Source organism: Larimichthys crocea, chromosome VII (assembly GCF_000972845.2).
Source record: "Larimichthys crocea isolate SSNF chromosome VII, L_crocea_2.0, whole genome shotgun sequence".
NCBI classification, from domain to species: Eukaryota; Metazoa; Chordata; class Actinopteri; family Sciaenidae; genus Larimichthys; species Larimichthys crocea.
In genome coordinates, this window is record NC_040017.1 from 26,199,792 (window position 1) to 26,217,611 (window position 17,820).

At 42.4% G+C, this 17,820-nt stretch overlaps 6 protein-coding genes across 8 annotated transcripts in view; 5 read left to right on the forward strand and 1 right to left on the reverse strand.

Moving 5' to 3' along the window:
* The window catches only part of cldnj (claudin j), a 38,416-nt gene extending 31,901 nt beyond the window's left edge, over positions 1-6,515 (forward strand). For both annotated transcript variants that reach the window (XM_019272964.2, XM_027279986.1), the window contains one exon: positions 5,843-6,515. In XM_019272964.2, the coding sequence (XP_019128509.1) occupies positions 5,854-6,489 (636 nt within the window). In that variant the 5' untranslated portion in view covers positions 5,843-5,853 and the 3' untranslated portion in view covers positions 6,490-6,515. The remainder of the gene's footprint in view (positions 1-5,842) is intronic.
* On the forward strand, positions 937-1,965 carry LOC109141678 (claudin-4). 2 transcript variants are annotated; one of them, XM_019272975.2, is made up of 2 exons: positions 937-1,537; positions 1,801-1,965. In XM_019272975.2, exons 1-2 carry the CDS (start codon positions 982-984, stop codon positions 1,878-1,880), a joined length of 636 nt encoding a protein of 211 aa, XP_019128520.1. In that variant the 5' UTR covers positions 937-981; the 3' UTR covers positions 1,881-1,965. The 2 variants fall into 2 exon arrangements, with proteins under 2 accessions (XP_019128520.1, XP_019128519.1); XM_019272974.2 differs by having other exon boundaries at positions 937-1,569; positions 1,830-1,959.
* Positions 3,577-4,821, forward strand: LOC109141674 (claudin-4). The gene has a single exon (XM_019272967.2). The coding sequence runs from the start codon at positions 3,633-3,635 to the stop codon at positions 4,296-4,298; it is 666 nt and encodes a 221-aa protein (XP_019128512.1). The 5' UTR covers positions 3,577-3,632; the 3' UTR covers positions 4,299-4,821.
* An 872-nt stretch (positions 6,516-7,387) lies between the features above and the next one.
* LOC104934294 (claudin-3) lies at positions 7,388-8,609 on the forward strand. Its single transcript, XM_010749930.3, has one exon. It carries the CDS (start codon positions 7,409-7,411, stop codon positions 8,072-8,074), a length of 666 nt encoding a protein of 221 aa, XP_010748232.2. The 5' UTR covers positions 7,388-7,408; the 3' UTR covers positions 8,075-8,609.
* Positions 8,610-8,870: 261 nt separating this feature from the next.
* On the reverse strand, positions 8,871-12,097 carry sbds (SBDS ribosome maturation factor). The gene is made up of 5 exons (XM_019272962.2): positions 11,813-12,097; positions 11,600-11,729; positions 11,325-11,525; positions 9,474-9,638; positions 8,871-9,388 (listed from the first exon to the last, which is right to left on the reverse strand). The coding sequence occupies exons 1-5, from the start codon at positions 11,938-11,940 to the stop codon at positions 9,263-9,265; spliced, it is 750 nt and encodes a 249-aa protein (XP_019128507.1). The 5' UTR covers positions 11,941-12,097; the 3' UTR covers positions 8,871-9,262.
* Positions 12,098-12,876: 779 nt separating this feature from the next.
* tyw1 (tRNA-yW synthesizing protein 1 homolog (S. cerevisiae)) overlaps positions 12,877-17,820 on the forward strand; it is a 46,470-nt gene continuing 41,526 nt past the window's right edge. Inside the window, exons 1-6 of the mRNA XM_010749932.3 lie at positions 12,877-13,036; positions 13,295-13,422; positions 13,512-13,634; positions 15,133-15,234; positions 16,343-16,537; positions 16,640-16,921. Coding sequence (XP_010748234.2) covers positions 12,973-13,036; positions 13,295-13,422; positions 13,512-13,634; positions 15,133-15,234; positions 16,343-16,537; positions 16,640-16,921 — 894 coding nt within the window. The 5' untranslated portion in view covers positions 12,877-12,972. The remainder of the gene's footprint in view (positions 13,037-13,294; positions 13,423-13,511; positions 13,635-15,132; positions 15,235-16,342; positions 16,538-16,639; positions 16,922-17,820) is intronic.

A 17,820-nucleotide genomic window follows, 5' to 3' on the forward strand; every position in this document is an offset into this window, starting at 1 on the left:
ATAACTAAAAGCCACAACCCTAACCCTTTATGAAAAGAATACAAAACAAAAATAAATATACAACAAGCTGTAAAATACTCTTTTTCTGTGAGCAGACAAAATTTTGGGAGATGACTGAACTTTAAAGAGAGATTTTATATATTATAAAGTAAATACTTGATCATGCATACTGTGTTTTAGTTATTTACCAATCATAAATCATAAATACACTGACCTCCAGTGTTTGACTCATTATCTGTCAAACACTGCCCCTTGTTGTTCACAAAATAACACATCCTCTATCAAATTCAAATACCGTGTCATGGAATTAGGGTCAAGACCAAGACCAGACAGTATATAGCCTACATAGGTACAGTGCTTAACAAATTTATTAGACCACCACCCAATGTAAAGTTTATGCCACAGCTGCCCTAAATGAACAACATTGGTAATTACCAAGATTTCTTATGTTTCTGTAAAAAAAACAACTAGTTTGTCAGGTACTAGTTTCGACTGAAACTAGAGCTGAAGCGTTTCCCTCACCGGGACAGTTTAACTGAGGTGGAGGGGGCATTTTAATTCCACTTTTTTTGATTCTACTTAGATTGTTGTAGTACTTGAGATTGGTCTTGACCACTTTTTGAAGGTCTTGGCCTCGTCTTGGGCTTTTTTTACTCGGTCTCGTCTCGGTCTCTGACATATAGGACACTGGACATTATTTCAGGATTGGTCAAGACCACAGCTGTGGGGATATCACCAGTGTTTCTATATTATTTACTTAATAATGTCTAGTTTGTCCCACCTCATCTTCATCCAAAAGAATATGTGAAACCCAAACCCTTATTGTGCCTGCACACAAAGAATCCTGCACGGCTGGTATTGTTTGGCCGGGCCTCTAATGTGTCCTTAATACCTTAGTTATCTCACCTCTTATTCTTCATTCTCTCCTGCTTCGGATGCACCTTAACACCTCGTCAGCTGTTACTTTTCTCTCAGAGGACGATGGCTTTCATGGGGATGCAGATGGCTGGCTGCGCCCTGGCTCTTTTCGGCTGGATCGGGGTGATCGTTGTCTGTGGTGCACCCATGTGGCGGGTCACCGCTTTTCTTAGCCACTATGTTGTTGTAGAGACATATCCGTTTAGGTGGGAGGGCATCTGGATGAGCTGCATGGTCCAGAGTACAGGCCAGATGCAGTGCAAGGTGTATGACTCCATGCTGGATCTGGGTTCTGCCCTCCAGGGGGTCCGGGCTCTGGTGGTAGTCTCCATCATCACAGGCATCATAGGGCTCCTCGTCGCTTTCGCTGGTGGAAAGTGCACCAACTTCATTCCAGAGAAGAGGACCAAGGCGAAGGCTTCAGTGGTAGCTGGTGTGATCCTGATCATCAGTGGATTACTCTGCATTATCCCTGTTTCCTGGACTGCCAGCATTATCATCAGGGACTTCTACAATCCTCTGCTTGTTGTCGCTCAGAAAAGAAAGCTGGGGGCTTCTCTTTACGTCGGCTGGGGCACCGGGGCTCTGCTGGTCTCCGGAGGAGCACTTCTATGTGCCAGCTGCCCCCCCAAAGAGGATGAGACCCCCTCTGTGAATTACCTCCTGAACAAGTCTGGAGGAAATAGCAAAGAGGATTTACTCCAATCTTGTCTGGTTGATGACTGTCCGCTTTGAAACTTGTTGCTGTGAAATAGCAAGAAAAGACACAAACACAGGCAACCCACAATGAAGGAAATATGCACTTTGGATGTATGAAGATGCGTCGGGACTTGAAATCCTGTTGGCTGATCTGCTGAGTAAAGAATGACCTGCTTTGAAAAGTTTCCTGCCCACCTAAAGACAGTCCAGAGCATCCAGTCAGGTACTCCGGTGCCAGGTCCACAGCCACCAGCCGGGCCTAAGTCTGAGAGGTTCATTCTTCTGAAAGGGACAGCAGACTCTATTTTTGTTTTCTCGAGTAACCCTGCTTTGCTGTGAGTTTCTGACACCACCTCAGTTCTTAAAGATTTGCTTCTGCTTGAATTCATGTCACTGTTGATGCACATTTAATCAGTGTTCAAAGCAGCAGAACGGTGTATGTGTATGAGAGGGTTGACTTAAGTAATCTCCAGTGCCTAAACTGATAATAATGAAGCCACATGTCAACCAGAGCAGCAGTGTGGCAATGATGCAGCTCTATGGAGACACAGAATAATGTTCAGAAAGGATAATACGGGTTATGGGTCTCACTCTGCTCACACAATAGGGATGTGAACACTCTTAAAGTCCTTTAAAACACAAAAAAACAGTTTCTTGATCTTAAAGTCACAAATTCAATGTGCCCAAGAACAGCTACACCTTACACAGACAAAGAAATGACAACGAAACGCTGACGTCATAACATCGATTTAATCTTCAATTGTAATTTGACGCTTTCACTTCATGTTTTTTAGTTTTGGTTGGTCAGTTATTATAGATTATAGATTCATATATATATATATATATATAAATGCTTTGTGAAGGCAACTGGCTCACATGTCATGTGGACATTCCAGTCTAAATAAAAACATTTGAAAAGACTTTTGCTGTATATTTTTAATCTTATTTTATTTAATGAACTACATAATCTTGTTTCAGTTCATTTTTCCTTTCAAGTCGTCTCTCACCTAGTTTTAGATTTAGTTGTTTGTAGTTGATTTCTATCATGAGGCATGTCATCATCAGAAATATGATGTCAGGGCAGCGGTACAGAGTGTTTCACAGGTGTGAACACACCCTGTTGTGTTGGTCTGATTTACCTGGTTTCGCATTCCTAAGCAGCCCTTTGCCATCAGGGAGAGAAACTACCTGAACCTGTTATGTATGAATGACTGTGTGTGTCACTGATGTCCGAGTGGGACAAATGCATTACGATCTATCCCATCAATAATAAAGTAATGACTCAAAATTAATTTCAGGAAATGAGTAATTCAATTAGCCTTTATTGCTTTCACAGTGTATACAATGTTATTCTTTAAAATCTGTTAGACCTGATCACATTTTTTTAAGAGTAACACTTTATTTTTTTTAAATGCTCTTCTACACAACAGTAAGTGTCAGCATCAAAATAATTACAATACTTGTGGAGGTAAATGAAATGAAATGACCTTATTCTTTTGGCATTTTGTTCCTCAGTCAGTAAGTTTCTTCTTTAAATATGTGCTGTGATTTATTTCAGACTCATTTTACACCCATTGTGCACACATAGATACATGTATGTATGTACACGTAGAGACAAATCACTGTTTGCCTTGAGGCTGTGCATTGAATGGCTGAATGGATGCATTTAGTTCTCACTGTTTGCAGACTTGTGACCTTTCCTGACATTAACTATACTGTGCTGTTGCTCAAACACTCTCTGCTCTCCACTCTGCACTCAGACTGCCTACATTTTTCTACATGGCGCATTTACACAAAACTTTGTGTAACACAATCCTCATCTTCATCCAGAAGAATATGTGAAACCAAAACCTTCATTGTGCCTGCACACAAAGAATCCTGCACGACTGGTATTGTTTGGCCGGGCCTCTAATGTGTCCCTAATACCTTAGTTATCACGCCTCCTATTCTTCATTCTCTCCTGCTTCGGATGCACATTAACACCTCGTCAGCTGTTACTTTTCTCTCAGAGGACGATGGCTTCCATGGGGATGCAGATGGCTGGCTGCGCCCTGGCTCTTTTCGGCTGGATCGGGGTGATCGTTGTCTGCGGTGCACCCATGTGGCGGGTCACCGCTTTTATTGGCAACAACATAGTGACATCTCAGGTCATGTGGGAGGGCATCTGGATGAGCTGCATGGTCCAGAGTACAGGCCAGATGCAGTGCAAGGTGTATGACTCCATGCTGGCTCTGGGTACTGACCTCCAGGGGGCCCGGGCCCTGGTGGTGGTCTCCATCATCACAGGCATCATAGGGCTCCTCGTCGCTTTCGCTGGTGGAAAGTGCACCAACTTCATTCCAGAGAAGAGGACCAAGGCGAAGGCTTCAGTGGTAGCTGGTGTGATCCTGATCATCAGTGGATTACTCTGCATTATCCCTGTTTCCTGGACTGCCAGCATTATCATCAGGGACTTCTACAATCCTCTGCTTGTTGACGCTCAGAAAAGAGAGCTGGGGGCTTCTCTTTACGTCGGCTGGGGCGCCGGGGCTCTGCTGGTCTGCGGAGGAGCACTTCTGTGTGCCAGCTGTCCCCCCAAAGAGGATGAGACCCCCTCTGTGAAGTACCTCCTGAACAAGTCTGGAGGAAATAGCAAAGAGGATTCACTCCAATCTTTTACACCAACAAAGACGTATATTTGAGACTTCTAAAAGGGGAGAAGAGAAGTCTGGTTGATGAAACTTGTTGCTGTGAAATATCAAGAAAAGACTTAAACACAGGCAACCCACAATGAAGGAAACGTGCACTTTGGATGTATGAAGATGAAGTCTGACATCTTTGAATATTCGTATTGTTACTCTCGGTATTGTATATAGGGCATTTTACATGTTTGGGAAAGTGGTCTGTTTCTTTCAGTTCTTTTGATATTTGTGATTTAATTTTTCCGCAATAAATGACCTTTGTATTGTAAGGCTTTTTCTCTCTTAAGCTTCTTGTTTATATATTTCATATATATGAGCCTGTGGTTAGACCAAAACACAGAGAGAACCTGTTTGTCAGGTACCAAAGATCACTATCCAGGGAACAAACGTGGTGACTCAGGGACTTAAAATCCTGTTGGCTGATCTGCTGAGTAAAGAATGACCTGCTTTGAAAAGTTTCACCCATCACTGTCAACATTTGCTGCATAAATACTCATTCCTGTAATTAAAAAGGGGATTATCTGAAGACGATGTCACTGTTTTTTCCTCTGAGAAACTCAAATATTTGGATTTCATTTGATTTTTTCAAAGATGGTTTTGATTTGAAGGGATGTTTTGCTTAGTTCACAGTCACGCCAACCTGCTGAGTGCTTTCTCATGTTATCTGGCTGTGGATCAGAGAGAAGGCAGGGTCCGATTACTCAGCGTCACGAGAGCGTCAAATGTGCTAAACCACAAATTTCTTCACCATGTGTTTCTGCTTCCTCGGTGGTTTACTTTAACACTTATCTCCACAGTGACTTTCTGTATTCTGAGCACAACAAACGTATAAAGATAGACGTAAAATATCAATAAGCTCGACACCTATGTGTTAATGTTACATTAATATATGTGCTTCAGTTTAACATGAATTAATTCCATCCTAGTGAAATACCTTATGTTTAGTCTTTATATCATTTCCATCACATAAAATATGTCATTCAAAGTTCTCACACTGAAAAGATTCATGGGATTTGTTACTCAAAAGGAAATTAAAGTGATAAAACCGCCACCTCAGTCATTACTGCCCCGTTTAGCTGTTTTCAAATAAATGAAAACAAATAAAATATATATTTAAATCTAACAGACTTGTACAAGTCTAAAAGAGTGATAACACATCTTGAAATGAAAGATTTTAATCCTCCTAAACACACGAACATGAATTTAAAAAAAATACAGGATAGAAACCAACATGACATTTCCTGGATGTCACATGATGTGGACTATAAGTAACTGTAACCACTTCCTTCAAATAATCTGACATGTTTGTAACACAGACACTGTTCAAAGACACAAAGTGTAAATCTTGTCATTGTGTTTGTCTTTTGTGATATACTGCTACCTAGTGGCCCTGGGCTGCCACAGCTGTAAAGCCCCTACATTCTTCTCTGATGACTACACTTCAGCTTTACTGAAAACATGTCTGATGCAGAGAAACACTTCAGCTCTGTCTGTTTTTATCTGTCCATAAATGTTTGTGTTCTTCTCCACCCTCTGTTTCTCAGGGTGTGGCCCCATGGCTCTGCAGGTGCTGGGTATCAGCCTGTCCATGATAGGCGTTGCTGGGACCATCCTGATCTGCGCTCTGCCCATGTGGAAGGTGACAGCGTTCATCGGCACCCATCTGGTGGTCATGCAGGTGTTCTGGGAGGGTCTGTGGATGACCTGTGTCAGCGAGTACACAGGGCAGCTGCAGTGTAAGCTCTATGATGCCCTGCTGGACCTGGAACCAGACCTCCAGGCAGCACGTGGCCTCATCTGCATCAGCCTGGTGCTGGGATGTTTGGGATTTCTCATCTTTGTCCTGGGAGCTCGCTGCACCAACTGCCTGAGCCACCCGAGGATCAAGGCTCGGCTTGTGGTGAGCTCCGGGGCCACCTTCTGCCTCGGAGCCCTCACCACTGTAGTTGCGGTTTCCTGGACGGCCAACTCCATCATCACCGACTTCCACAACCCACGTGTCCCTGAGGCGCTGAAGAGGGAGCTCGGAGCAGCCATATATTTAGGCTTTGTGACATCTGGGCTGCTGTTCTGTGGGGGAGCCATTCTGTGCACGAGCTGCCCACCACAGAGGCCCAGACTACCCTCCAGTGGGTACACACTGGCCAGGACAGCCACACACAGCAGCTACGCCATCAAGAACTATGTGTGAAGTATGGACTGAGGAGTGAACACCGATCATCGTTTAGGATAAATACCGAACTGTGTGATATAACATAATTGGCCATATACGAAGTAGATATACAGCAAACATAGATGTTTAAATATATACGAAAGGTTTGCTTTGCAATACATCCTGATAAGTTTCTATAAACATGTTTCTAAATGTCCCACACAGCTAAAATTAACTGACATCTCAACTTTTAAAGTGCAAATGAGTCACGACATGGTTTTATGAAGAACGACTGTCGCCTCTTCCTTTCACAGAGACGGTCAGAGAACTGATCTGTACCCCTGTAGCTGAACGTGCATGCTTTTTTTTTTTTTTTTTAAACCAGTAGAGAATGACATTAATCATGTTTTAGTCATGTCATCGTGTTTTATATATCATTTTCCAGTTGCCATGCTGAACGTTTGTGATCTTAGAATTGAAAATAAACACTGCAGACATTAGGTGTCATTGCTGTTTTCTACCCTGCAGCTCAACACAAATCCAAATATCAGAGAGAAAGAGAGAGAGAGAGAGAGAGCTGGTGGCTCTTTAAATCAAGTTCTCTCTGAAACCTGACTCAGTGACTGAAGAATCACAGCACAGTGGAATCTTTGTTTTCCCTCCGCCCAGAAGCTGGGAGAAAGGGATTGTTTTGAAACCATGGCAGAGAAAACAGAGGGATTTCCCTCCTCCACCCAGCCGCAGTCCTGCCGTGCCTTTTTTTCCCCAACAAATACCAAAGAGCCGGTTTCCCTCTATCTGAACAAGCATGCAAAACAGACACACACACCTACTCACACACACACACCCATACGCAGACTGTCTCTGCCTCACACATTAAAATAAACACCCCACCCTCTGTAGCCAGCTGCTTCTGGTTAGGCCTGTGGTGAAGAGGAGGAGCAGGCAGGCCAGAGTCATGGAGCGGCAGCTGGAGCTCGCTGCCCTCGGTCTGGCTGTCACAGGTTGGTTTTGTGCCATTCTGACGCTCTGCCTGGCTCTTTGGACGGTGAGCGGCACCCTGGACGGCACCACTGCCACTCTGCCTGCCTACTGGGATGGGGTGTGGTTGGAATGGGATCACTGGGACTTGGCTCACGACGGTAGCCTGCATTGCTCCTTCTACCAGTCTCTCATGTCTCTATCTGGAAGTTTTCGAACTTGGAGAGCCCTCATCATGGCAGCAGTCGGAGCCGGGGCCTTTGCTGCGGTGATTGGAGCAGCGGGGGCAGTGTGGTTACCTCAGCGTGGACAGGTCAAAGTCTTTTCTGGTAGTCTCTTTGTGTTGTCTGGGATCCTGCTGCTGATCCCCATTGCCTGGACGTGCCATCACACCAGTCAGCCACTGGAGGGCGTTGTGCTGCTGAGAAGAGACTGGGGACCTGCGTTGTACCTCGGCTGGATCTCCTTTGCTCTGATGCTGGTCGGTGGGGTGTATCTCACCACCAGATGCCCCACTTATGAGAGGCAGGTGCAGCAGCCTGAAGCCCCAAACCAAGAGGACATCGCTCACCACCCGCTGAGCTGGATCAACAGGACTACGTTCACAAACAGCCAGTACGAGCGGAGGTCACAGCCTATCTGATCAGAATGTGATGTGCTATTTAAGTGCGAGTGATTAAACTGGAAAATCATGAACATGTGAAATGACTGTGGATAGATTTCAAGAACTTCTGGCTGCACTTGTCGAGTAACGATGCACTGGCTTCATTAAGAATGAACAATAGAAAGTAGAAGCACAGCGACGTGTCATGTAAATAGTTTCATGATAGAGATAAGGGTAGGACTTTGAATTTGCATCTTGTTTTGCGTGTCTATAGAAGCTTGCACACTGTATATACTGTATCTTGTTCCCAATTCAATACTACTGCAAACTCATACACTAGTTTGCTTTACATGATGCAATTATTGAAACTAAACTGACATTGAGACATTGTGTCTTCAGTGAGTAAATACTGATCTTAAAACTAAAATACTGTATCGCACAAATACATTGCCTTACATTAGAGTAATGCAATTTCATGTTTGTTTGTTGTTGAGTCGCAAAAATGTTTACAACCGAGATGAATTCTTCTGCACAAAAAGGACACTGTGGAATAAAGCATTGCACATGATTCAGACATGTTTGCTCACAAAGGTTTTTTGGACTTAAGCCGTGCATGACGTGAAGTTTGAACACTTGAGCAGTAATTAGATGTAATTATTTGTTTTCCAACGTCTTGTGAGCACTGCACGGTGACAGAATATAAATCATGGTAAAAAAATCAAGATAATATCAATGCAATTTTAGATTGTGCTGTAGAACACTGTACAACAGGGGTAACAACAGGAATATGCATGTTTATGAGGAAAATGACTGCGAATACACGGAAAAGAAAATATCTGGTTAAATATTTATTTGCTACAGAGCAAACTCATTTATTATGACAAAATATACATTAACGGGTTAAAGGAATTATTCATAAAACTGTGAAGTTGAGCATGACTGCATGGCACACAAAGTCTGACGGAAGGCAGAGACGATCTGAAATAATAAAGATGGATAAATCAGAACTCTATACTGAGCTGCACGTTATATGGTGTTTATTCAGATAAGATATAAATGCTCAAACTTATTGTCCAAACACATTCCACCCAGCATGCAAATCTGGCAAATAATAGCAGTCATATAAACGCAGAGGCTGGGAAACAGAAGTATGAATCTCTTTGTAAATATAGTCTCTTCAAAGAGGGTTAGTGTGGATAAGGTGCAGAGTCCTGACTGGCTGTGTTACTATAATTTCTCATCGCCCTCCTCCACATCCTTCAGACTGAGAACTTCGAGAGAACCTCGGCCTTTGGTCTCGCAGCGGATCAGTTCATCGATCTCCCTGAAGCAGCCGGGATCCACCAGACACACCTGGGGGGGAGAGACAAAAGTCATCAGAGATCCACAGACTGGAACATATTTGTGTTTGTGTCATGTCAAGCTTAACGTCGCTCACCATTTCCAGCTCCTCATCAAAGTCTTCACTCTCCACAACCTGCAGGAGCGGCTTCAGCTTCTCCTTCAGCCTCTTGGCCTCCTTGGCTGGCAGCACCAATCGCAGCCTCATGTGGGCTCTCTGGATCTCCATGGTCTCCTTCAGCTGCCGGATGACTTCCAGAGCCTGAGAACAAAGACGGAGATCAGTTAGTCAAGACTAGAGACAAAGACTCCTTACAGCTTGAATAAGAAAACAACAATACAACACAGTGCTGTGTTTAAATGCATCACTGCCAACTGGAACTACAACTGCAGAGTCACTCCAGGATGGATAAGATATCCTTTGGACGTCCCTGCGAATGTTTTATCATCGTCTATTTGACTAAATCTTCAAATTATACTCTATGATTTTTTCAAAGTTAACTCATTAAAATTGTAATTTTAGGACGAAGTGATGACAGTGACAGCTGGAGATGGACAGGAAAACGGCGGCAGAGACGGGACTCTGGCTGAAATCTAACACGGGCTGCTGCAGTAACGACTCAGCATTAGTACACGGGGCGCACTTTATCAGAAAACCTTGATTTTGAGGTTTACGTAGATGTTTTTTTGTGCCGGTGGGACCCACTTATTTCACCCATTCACACACATTCATCATACACTTCAGGAGCAATCTGGGGTTCAGTATCTTTGACATGCAGCTGGGGATCGAACCGCCGACCGTCTGTGTTATAAAGATTAATACTGGGGTGTTTCTCGTGTCTCGTGCACTTCCCTTATTTGGACTGTGTTTTGCTGAGGATGGCAGGGAGAGACATCAGTAGTTCAAGGACAGGAGAGACAAGGACGTGAGAAACAGGCCTGAGAAGTGTCATTTTGATCCATAATGTTCATTACTGAGCAGAAAACCAAAAAGGAATGTTATGATATTATCTGTATCAGGTGGGAGGTGTCCGAGACAGCCCATTTTTAAAAAATGTATAAGAACCAACTGTTAAAGCTCCTCGAGGAGCCTTTTCTCTGTAACCCCTTTTTGTGTGTGTGCACACAGATGACGCCACAAATACCATACACCTGGAAATAGTGAAAGGGAATTATCATTTCTTATGTCCAGGAAGCCCTCATGGCTTAGAGTTAGAGCTCCTCGAGGAGCCTTTTCTCTGTAACCCCTTTTTGTGTGTGTGCACACAGATGACGCCACAAACACCATACACCCAGAATTAAGTCAAGGGGAATTATTATCTCTTATGTCCAGGAAGCCCTCATGGGTTAGAGTTAGAGCTCCTTGAGGAGCCTTTTCTCTGTAACCCCTTTTTGTGTGTGTGCACACAGATGACGCCACAAATACCATACACCCAGAAATAGTCAAGGGGAATTATTATCTCTTATGTCCAGTAAGCCCTCATGGGTTAGAGTTCCTCGAGGAGCCTTTTCTCTGTAACCCCTTTTTGTGTGTGTGCACACAAATGACACCACAAATACCATACACCCAGAAATAGTGAAAGGGAATTATTATCTCTTATGTCCAGGAAGCCCCCATGGGTTAGAGTTAGAGCTCCTCGAGGAGCCTTTTCTCTGTAACCCCTTTTTGTGTGTGTGCACACAGATGATGCCACAAATACCATACACCCAGAATTAAGTCAAAGTGAATTATTATCTCTTATGTCCAGGAAGCCCTCATGGGTTAGAGTTAGAGCTCCTCGAGGAGCCTTTTCTCTGTAACCCCTTTTTGTGTGTGTGCACACAAATGACACCACAAATACCATACACCCAGACATAGTGAAAGGGAATTATTATCTCTTATGTCCAGGAAGCCCTCATGGGTTAGAGTTAGAGCTCCTCGAGGAGCCTTTTCTCTGGGTCTCCTCACCTGCTGCTTGGTGCTCTTGCCGGCCTTCACGGAGTAGTGGATGTCCTTCATCGCCCGCTCGATGAGGTTGACCGTATACGGCCTCTTGGTCTCGGGGTTTACGCACTTCTCTGCCACGATAGTCGCGATGTCCCTGAACATGGTCTCCAGCTGAGAGTGCCTCTCCTTGTCTGACACCTGGAGCTCACCTTTGGCGAGGATCTGTCAGGAGACAGCAGACAGAAGATGAGTATTATAACCTTTAATGATGGCACGGCGTGCATCACACCTGTTACCTGTTTGCAGATCTCTGTCAGGTCATCTGTCCCAAAGGCTTTGTTCAGGTCGTCCTTCTTGGCCACCTGTCCTTTGGACACGTTGACGAACACGGAGCTTGTCTGCAGCACCTCGTCCAGGTCTTTCTCCCTGCAGGACAACAACAACACGTCTGGATGTTCACGCATGATGAACCACGTGTGAAATCATACAGTGCGCGTGCTGTCACTCACGCGCCGGATCTCCAGCTCATCACTTTGTTTTTGTAGCACGCGATCTCAAAGCGCTTCCCGGCTTTCTTCACGCGCACCACGGCCACGTTCGTCAGCCGGATCTGGTTCGTCGGCGTGAATATGGACATGTTTGTTTGTGTTTGTTTGTTTGTTTGTTTATGTGTGTGTCTGTGTCTGTGTGTGTGTGTGCAAAGTGACAACAACAACAATGTGATGTCGTAGGTGTGTGTGTGCTGCGGGTATGTCTCTCAGAAGTGGTCCGTGTGAAACCTCGACGTCAAACAACAGTTCCGCTTCTTCTTCAGTCAGTTTGTTCAGTTTATGAAGCATTTATAAAAAATAAGTATAAATAATATATAATAAATAAGATACCTGAAGTTATCGTGAGATGTATTATTATTTGTCAAGAGGAGTCATAGTTTCATTTAAAAAGTCTTCATATAAAAGTATTTATATTTATACCTGTGCCCTGTGTAACCAAAGGATTTTTAATTTCTCTGTACATATTTGTTATAGGTTAATCCTAATGTATGTTTAATGTATGTTTTTACTTAAAAATAATAATAATAAAATGTATTTATATATTATATATATATATATATAATTTATAAATAAATAAAATGTATGTATATAAATACATTTTATTTAGTTATACATTTTATTTATTTAAATGAATAAATAATATATATAAATATATATAAATAAAAATAAAAATAAAATTTTTTATTTATTTTAAAAAATATATTTATTTATTTTTAAATAAATTTATAAATAAAAACATGAGTTTTATTACGTACATTTTATTGATGTAAATAATTTATTACACACATTTTATTTTTTATTATAAATGTATATATATAAATATAAATTATAAATAATAAAGAACATCTATATAAATAAATTAAATAAATTGAATTTATATATAATAAATAATAAATTATATATATATATATATATATATATCAGTATCAGTATTAGTATTAATATGCACGCTTGTACAGAAACATTTAATAAACTTTATCATGTATTTAAGTATTCACCTTTTTGTGGCAGCTGCCACAGTGGGACTACACTTCCCATGATGCTCAGCGGCCAAACAATATGGTGTGTTGCAGCAGCAGCTGCAGAGCTCTGTGTGTGTTCGTGTTCAGGCTGCAGAGATGCTGAGTCTCCTCGTCGCCGTGTGGCTCCTCACGGGTCCCGTGTCTGCCTCGGAGAGTAAAGGTGAGCTCAGGTGAACTCTGGACGGAACCGGAAGCCCGAACTCCACGTCAGTGTCTGAGCTAACGTTAGCATATCATTGTTAGCTTGTGGTTAGCATGCATTGTCGTCAGTCTCACCTGCAGCAGGTGTCTCAGAGTTTGGCTTCAGCCCATGAATCATGTTGCACTGCACGTAGAGTGGTTATCTGACCTGAGCTGATCATGCTGTTCATGCTGTGTGCAGACAGAGCACTCAGGTTAATGTCTTCACCTTCTGCAGGCTCACACACTGTCAACACTCCCAGTGGGAGCTTCTTCATGTCCCTATGGCACAACAGGCTGTACCTGTACTCAGCTGCTGCTCTGCTCTTTGGCATCTGGTTCTCCCTGAAGGTGGCCCTGAAGAAGGTGAGTGCATCGTTCATCAGCTGATCTTTGTCAAAGTGAAACTTCAAGACCACCTGACCAACTCTGGGTTTTGTTTTTGTTTTCTATAGAAAAGCTTCTCCAAGGACGTCGGCTCGTTGGTCTTCAAAGCTGTGAAGAACAATGACAGGGATCCTGTGGTCCACGTGTCAGGAGTTAAAATCTTCTACGGGTCACAAACTGGAACAGCAAAGGTGCAGAGATCGTTTACTGGAAACTTACACATGCTCGCTCGATATAGTACATCATCATTGTTACGAGAATTTTTAAGGAAAACCCTTGAATAAGTAGGACTGGATTCAAAGTATCAAAGTTTAAGCTGAATTTATTATTCTTGTACAAGAAGGAGCGTTTAACAGTGCAACACACAAAAAGGGGTTACAGAGAAAAGGCTCCTCGAGGAGCTCTAACTTTTGGTTCTTCTACATTTTTCTTAAAATGGGCTGTCTCGGACACCTCCCTCACTGATGAGTCTGCTCAGCAATGAACATTATGGATCAAAATGACACTTCTCAGGCCTGTTTCTCACGTCCTTGTCTCTCCTTGTCCTTGAACTACTGATCTACAATTATCTGTCCCTGCCATCCTCAGTAAAACACAGTCCAAATAAGGGAAGTACACGAGACATGCAAAAACAGGAAACACACATTATATGAGTTAAAACATCTGAACCCCAGTATAAATCCAAATGTTTATAACATCTTTGAATTTCAGCAATTTCTCCACAACACAGAGGAGAAATAAAAATGTTTCATACAAATATAAAGACTTTTTGTGCAACACACAAAAAGGGGTTACAGAGAAAAGGCTCCTCGAGGAGCTCTAACTTTTGGTTCTTATACATTTTTCTTAAAATGGGCTGTCTCAGACACCTCCCTCACTGATGAGTCTGCTCTCAGGCCTGTTTCTCACGTCCTTGTCTCTCCTGTCCTTGAACTACTGATCTACAATCATCTCTCCCTGCCATCCTCAGTAAAACACAGTCCAAAATAAGGGAAGTACACGAGACATGCCAAAAACAGGAAACACACATTATATGAGTTAAAACATCTGAACCCCAGTATAAATCCTTTTATAACATCTTTGATTACACAGAGGAGAAATAAAAATGTTTCATACAAATATAAAGACTTTTTTGTGCAACACACAAAAAGGGGTTACAGAGAAAAGGCTCCTCGAGGAGCTCTAACTTTTGGTTCTTATACATTTTTTCAAAAAGGGGCTGTCTTGGACACCTCCCCACTGATACAGATAACATCATAACATTCTTTTAGTTGGTTTACTGCTCAGAAATTAGCACTATAATATATTTTATATCCACATGATACTCCCCTAGCCTGTCTCTCCTGTCCTTGTACTACTAATTTATAATTGTCAGCCTCAGTGAATCAGAGGCCAACTAAGGGAGGTATGCGAGACATGGACACACATCAGTAAAATTTAGATAAATTTGAACTCCCTTTTTGTTCAGTTTGTGCTTCCCATATAATCACAATATCCTAAATGTGCCCTCATGTTCAAAATACCGGGTGTGTTGGGTGTAATGCAACATAACAGTGTAACTTTACAACTATTTTGTGCAGCTGAAGCTTCATAACTTTGTGTGTTTGTGTGATAATGATTGACTAGTCCAAGACTAGACAATGCATAATATCATATCTATGCATCAACGGAGACTCTTCATTTGTTCAGGGTTTTGCAAAAGAGCTGTCGGAGGAGGTGATGACTCTGGGTTTACCAGCAGAGGTGATTGACATGAAAGACTACGACCCAGATGATCAACTTGCTGATGAGGTGAGACGCATCCAAAGAGAAGATGCTTTTTCCTCAATTAATAATAGACAGCAGAGACATATGGTCCTCAACTTAATGTCAGTTTCTATAAATAAGAAGCGAAACCGCTGCCAGCGTCAGCGCTGCTCCTCACTGAGTAACTCTTGAGTTTGAAATATTAATTAATTTGGCTATTAATCGTTGCCGCTCTGTTAAGATGATAAATATATTGTACAGGCTGCACTAAGAGTTGCTCTAGGGTGTTAATTAAATCTTTAAAATGTAACTTCAAGCACATAAGTCCTGGTAATGTGTACTTAAAGGCAAGGCTTAATTAGAGCAGAATGAATCAAAGTGAAATAAATCATTTTTATTTTTTATGAAAGCTTGACAATAATAACAGAACAGTAAGCCTCCAGGTCTGTAATATTCCAGCTCAGCCTTTCCTTCTTTATTTTACTGTCACAGAGGACAAATGTTCTCCACAAATCCTGAAAGATGGATTATTTTCATCAGTGTCCTGAGGCGCTGGGTAGTGTGCACTGAGGGATGAATAGAAGTTTGTTTGGCTGATACGCATCAGGACAGAAAACAGATATTTATTAAACAGGACAGTCATCCAGTTTTTAGTGACGGAAAATTTCCAGAAGAGAAATGACCGCAGGCATCAGTCGCTCCCTAGATGCTGCCAGTCCTCTGCAAACTGACTCACTGCACATCATCCATCCGTCAAGAAGATAATATTTGTGTGCACAAGTTAAAGTTGTCTGTTTATTTACTCGAGGTCGTGGATGTATACTTAAGATTTAATCTAGATAGATTTTCTGACATCTTTTGGATCCATTTTTAGTCTCGTAGGCGAGTTGGCAGAATCAGTCGTGTCACATAATTTCCACGAGTAATCATTTCTGAAAACATGCATATCAAAAACTTGTTCAAGGTTATTTTTGGTGTCTTCATTCTGCAGTCATTACATAATTTTGTTCCTCAAACCTAAATTAACATCAGTGTTTAATATTGTTGTGCAGAGTATCCAAAAACAAAGTCTTGGACCAGAAACCAACATTTAAAAATGTGTCCTCTCTTTGTGTTTAATGTTTTCCTTTCTCCTGTTGTGTTCTCTGTTCAGTGCACCAACCAGTCAGTGTGCGTGTTTCTTGTGGCCACCTACACTGACGGACAGCCCACAGAAAGCGCTGAGTGGTTCTGTAAGTGGTTGGAGGAGGCGTCCACTGACTTCAGATACGGGAAGACGTACCTCAAAGGCCTCAGATATGCAGTGTTTGGGCTTGGCAACTCTGTCTATGTTGGCCACTACAATACAGTAAGAAATATTAACTTCCACCAGGATAACTCTGCCTAATAATATGTCTTACAATCAGACAGATTGTTTAGATTTAACCCACTTTTGCTTTTGTTTGACCAGGTGGGCAAAAATGTGGACAAGTGGCTTTGGATGCTGAGCGGCAAGCGGATCATGACCAGGGGAGAGGGCGACTGCAACGTGGTGAAGAGCCGCCATGGCAGCGTCCAGGCGGACTTCCTAACCTGGAAGGGCAAGTTCATGAGCCGCCTTCAGGCTTTGGCCAAGGGTGAGAAAAAGAGCTGCAGTGGGAACTGTAAGTCTGGAGGCTCCTGTAAGAACAAAAAGACAGGCGGGCACGAGGAGAAGCAAGAGGAGACGGCTCCGCAGAATAACAGCTCTGAGGTAAAAACACAGTTTATATCAGTCACGTTGTTTTAATGCTGCACTGTGAACATTCTTACTTTTGTGTCAGTGGGTCGACTTAGGGATTAAAAAGACTCCTTCAAGTTTGCTGAACTTTGCTTTTTTTCAGCTTGGACGGCGACACGATTAAAACTTGTAAAATCCCAAACTGCTACGTCACAGGTCTGATAAACATATTTCAGTTCTACGTTTTGTCACTACCTGGCTCCAGAGCTGCTGTATCATTCATGAGACACATGACACGTTTGGCTTGCTCTCACACTGACAGTTTGCTGACTGTTTCCTCCTGATTGTACATGTCAGGTGGATGGAAACTGAAGACGTCAGCGAGTTGTCTGTCTGTATTATTCTGGCACAGAGAACCTGTCTGACGCTCCCCTGGTGTCGGCCTAAGGTTGTAATGATTTACAAAATTTACATTTTGATAAGATGCGTTTGAATGAAAATGTGCCTGAAAACATAGACAGCATTTGTATATTTAGTTTGAGCGGCTTCCCGGAAGCAAGAAATGCAGAACAAAAAGACACGAGCGTGTTCATCAGCTGTTTAATTCAGTCACCATGCATCAGCAGATACAGCCTTACTTCTGCACAGTGCACTGTTAGATCGACTTCCAGAATACAGAAAGTATGCAGGTGAAGACAGTGTAAGAGGAAGAAACTGGCTCAGGATTTCATCTTTCAACCTTACAAGGACACACGCAACATCACAGGACGCTGACGTGGATGTGATCATAATTATCAGTTGATTTAATCAATTAATTATCAACTTAATTTGGCAAATAATGTGATTAAATGTGAATATTTTCTGGTCCGTTGCCATGGTTTTGTGTGTATTCAGTTGTAAGCAAGGTGACACTGTCCATCATATATATATAT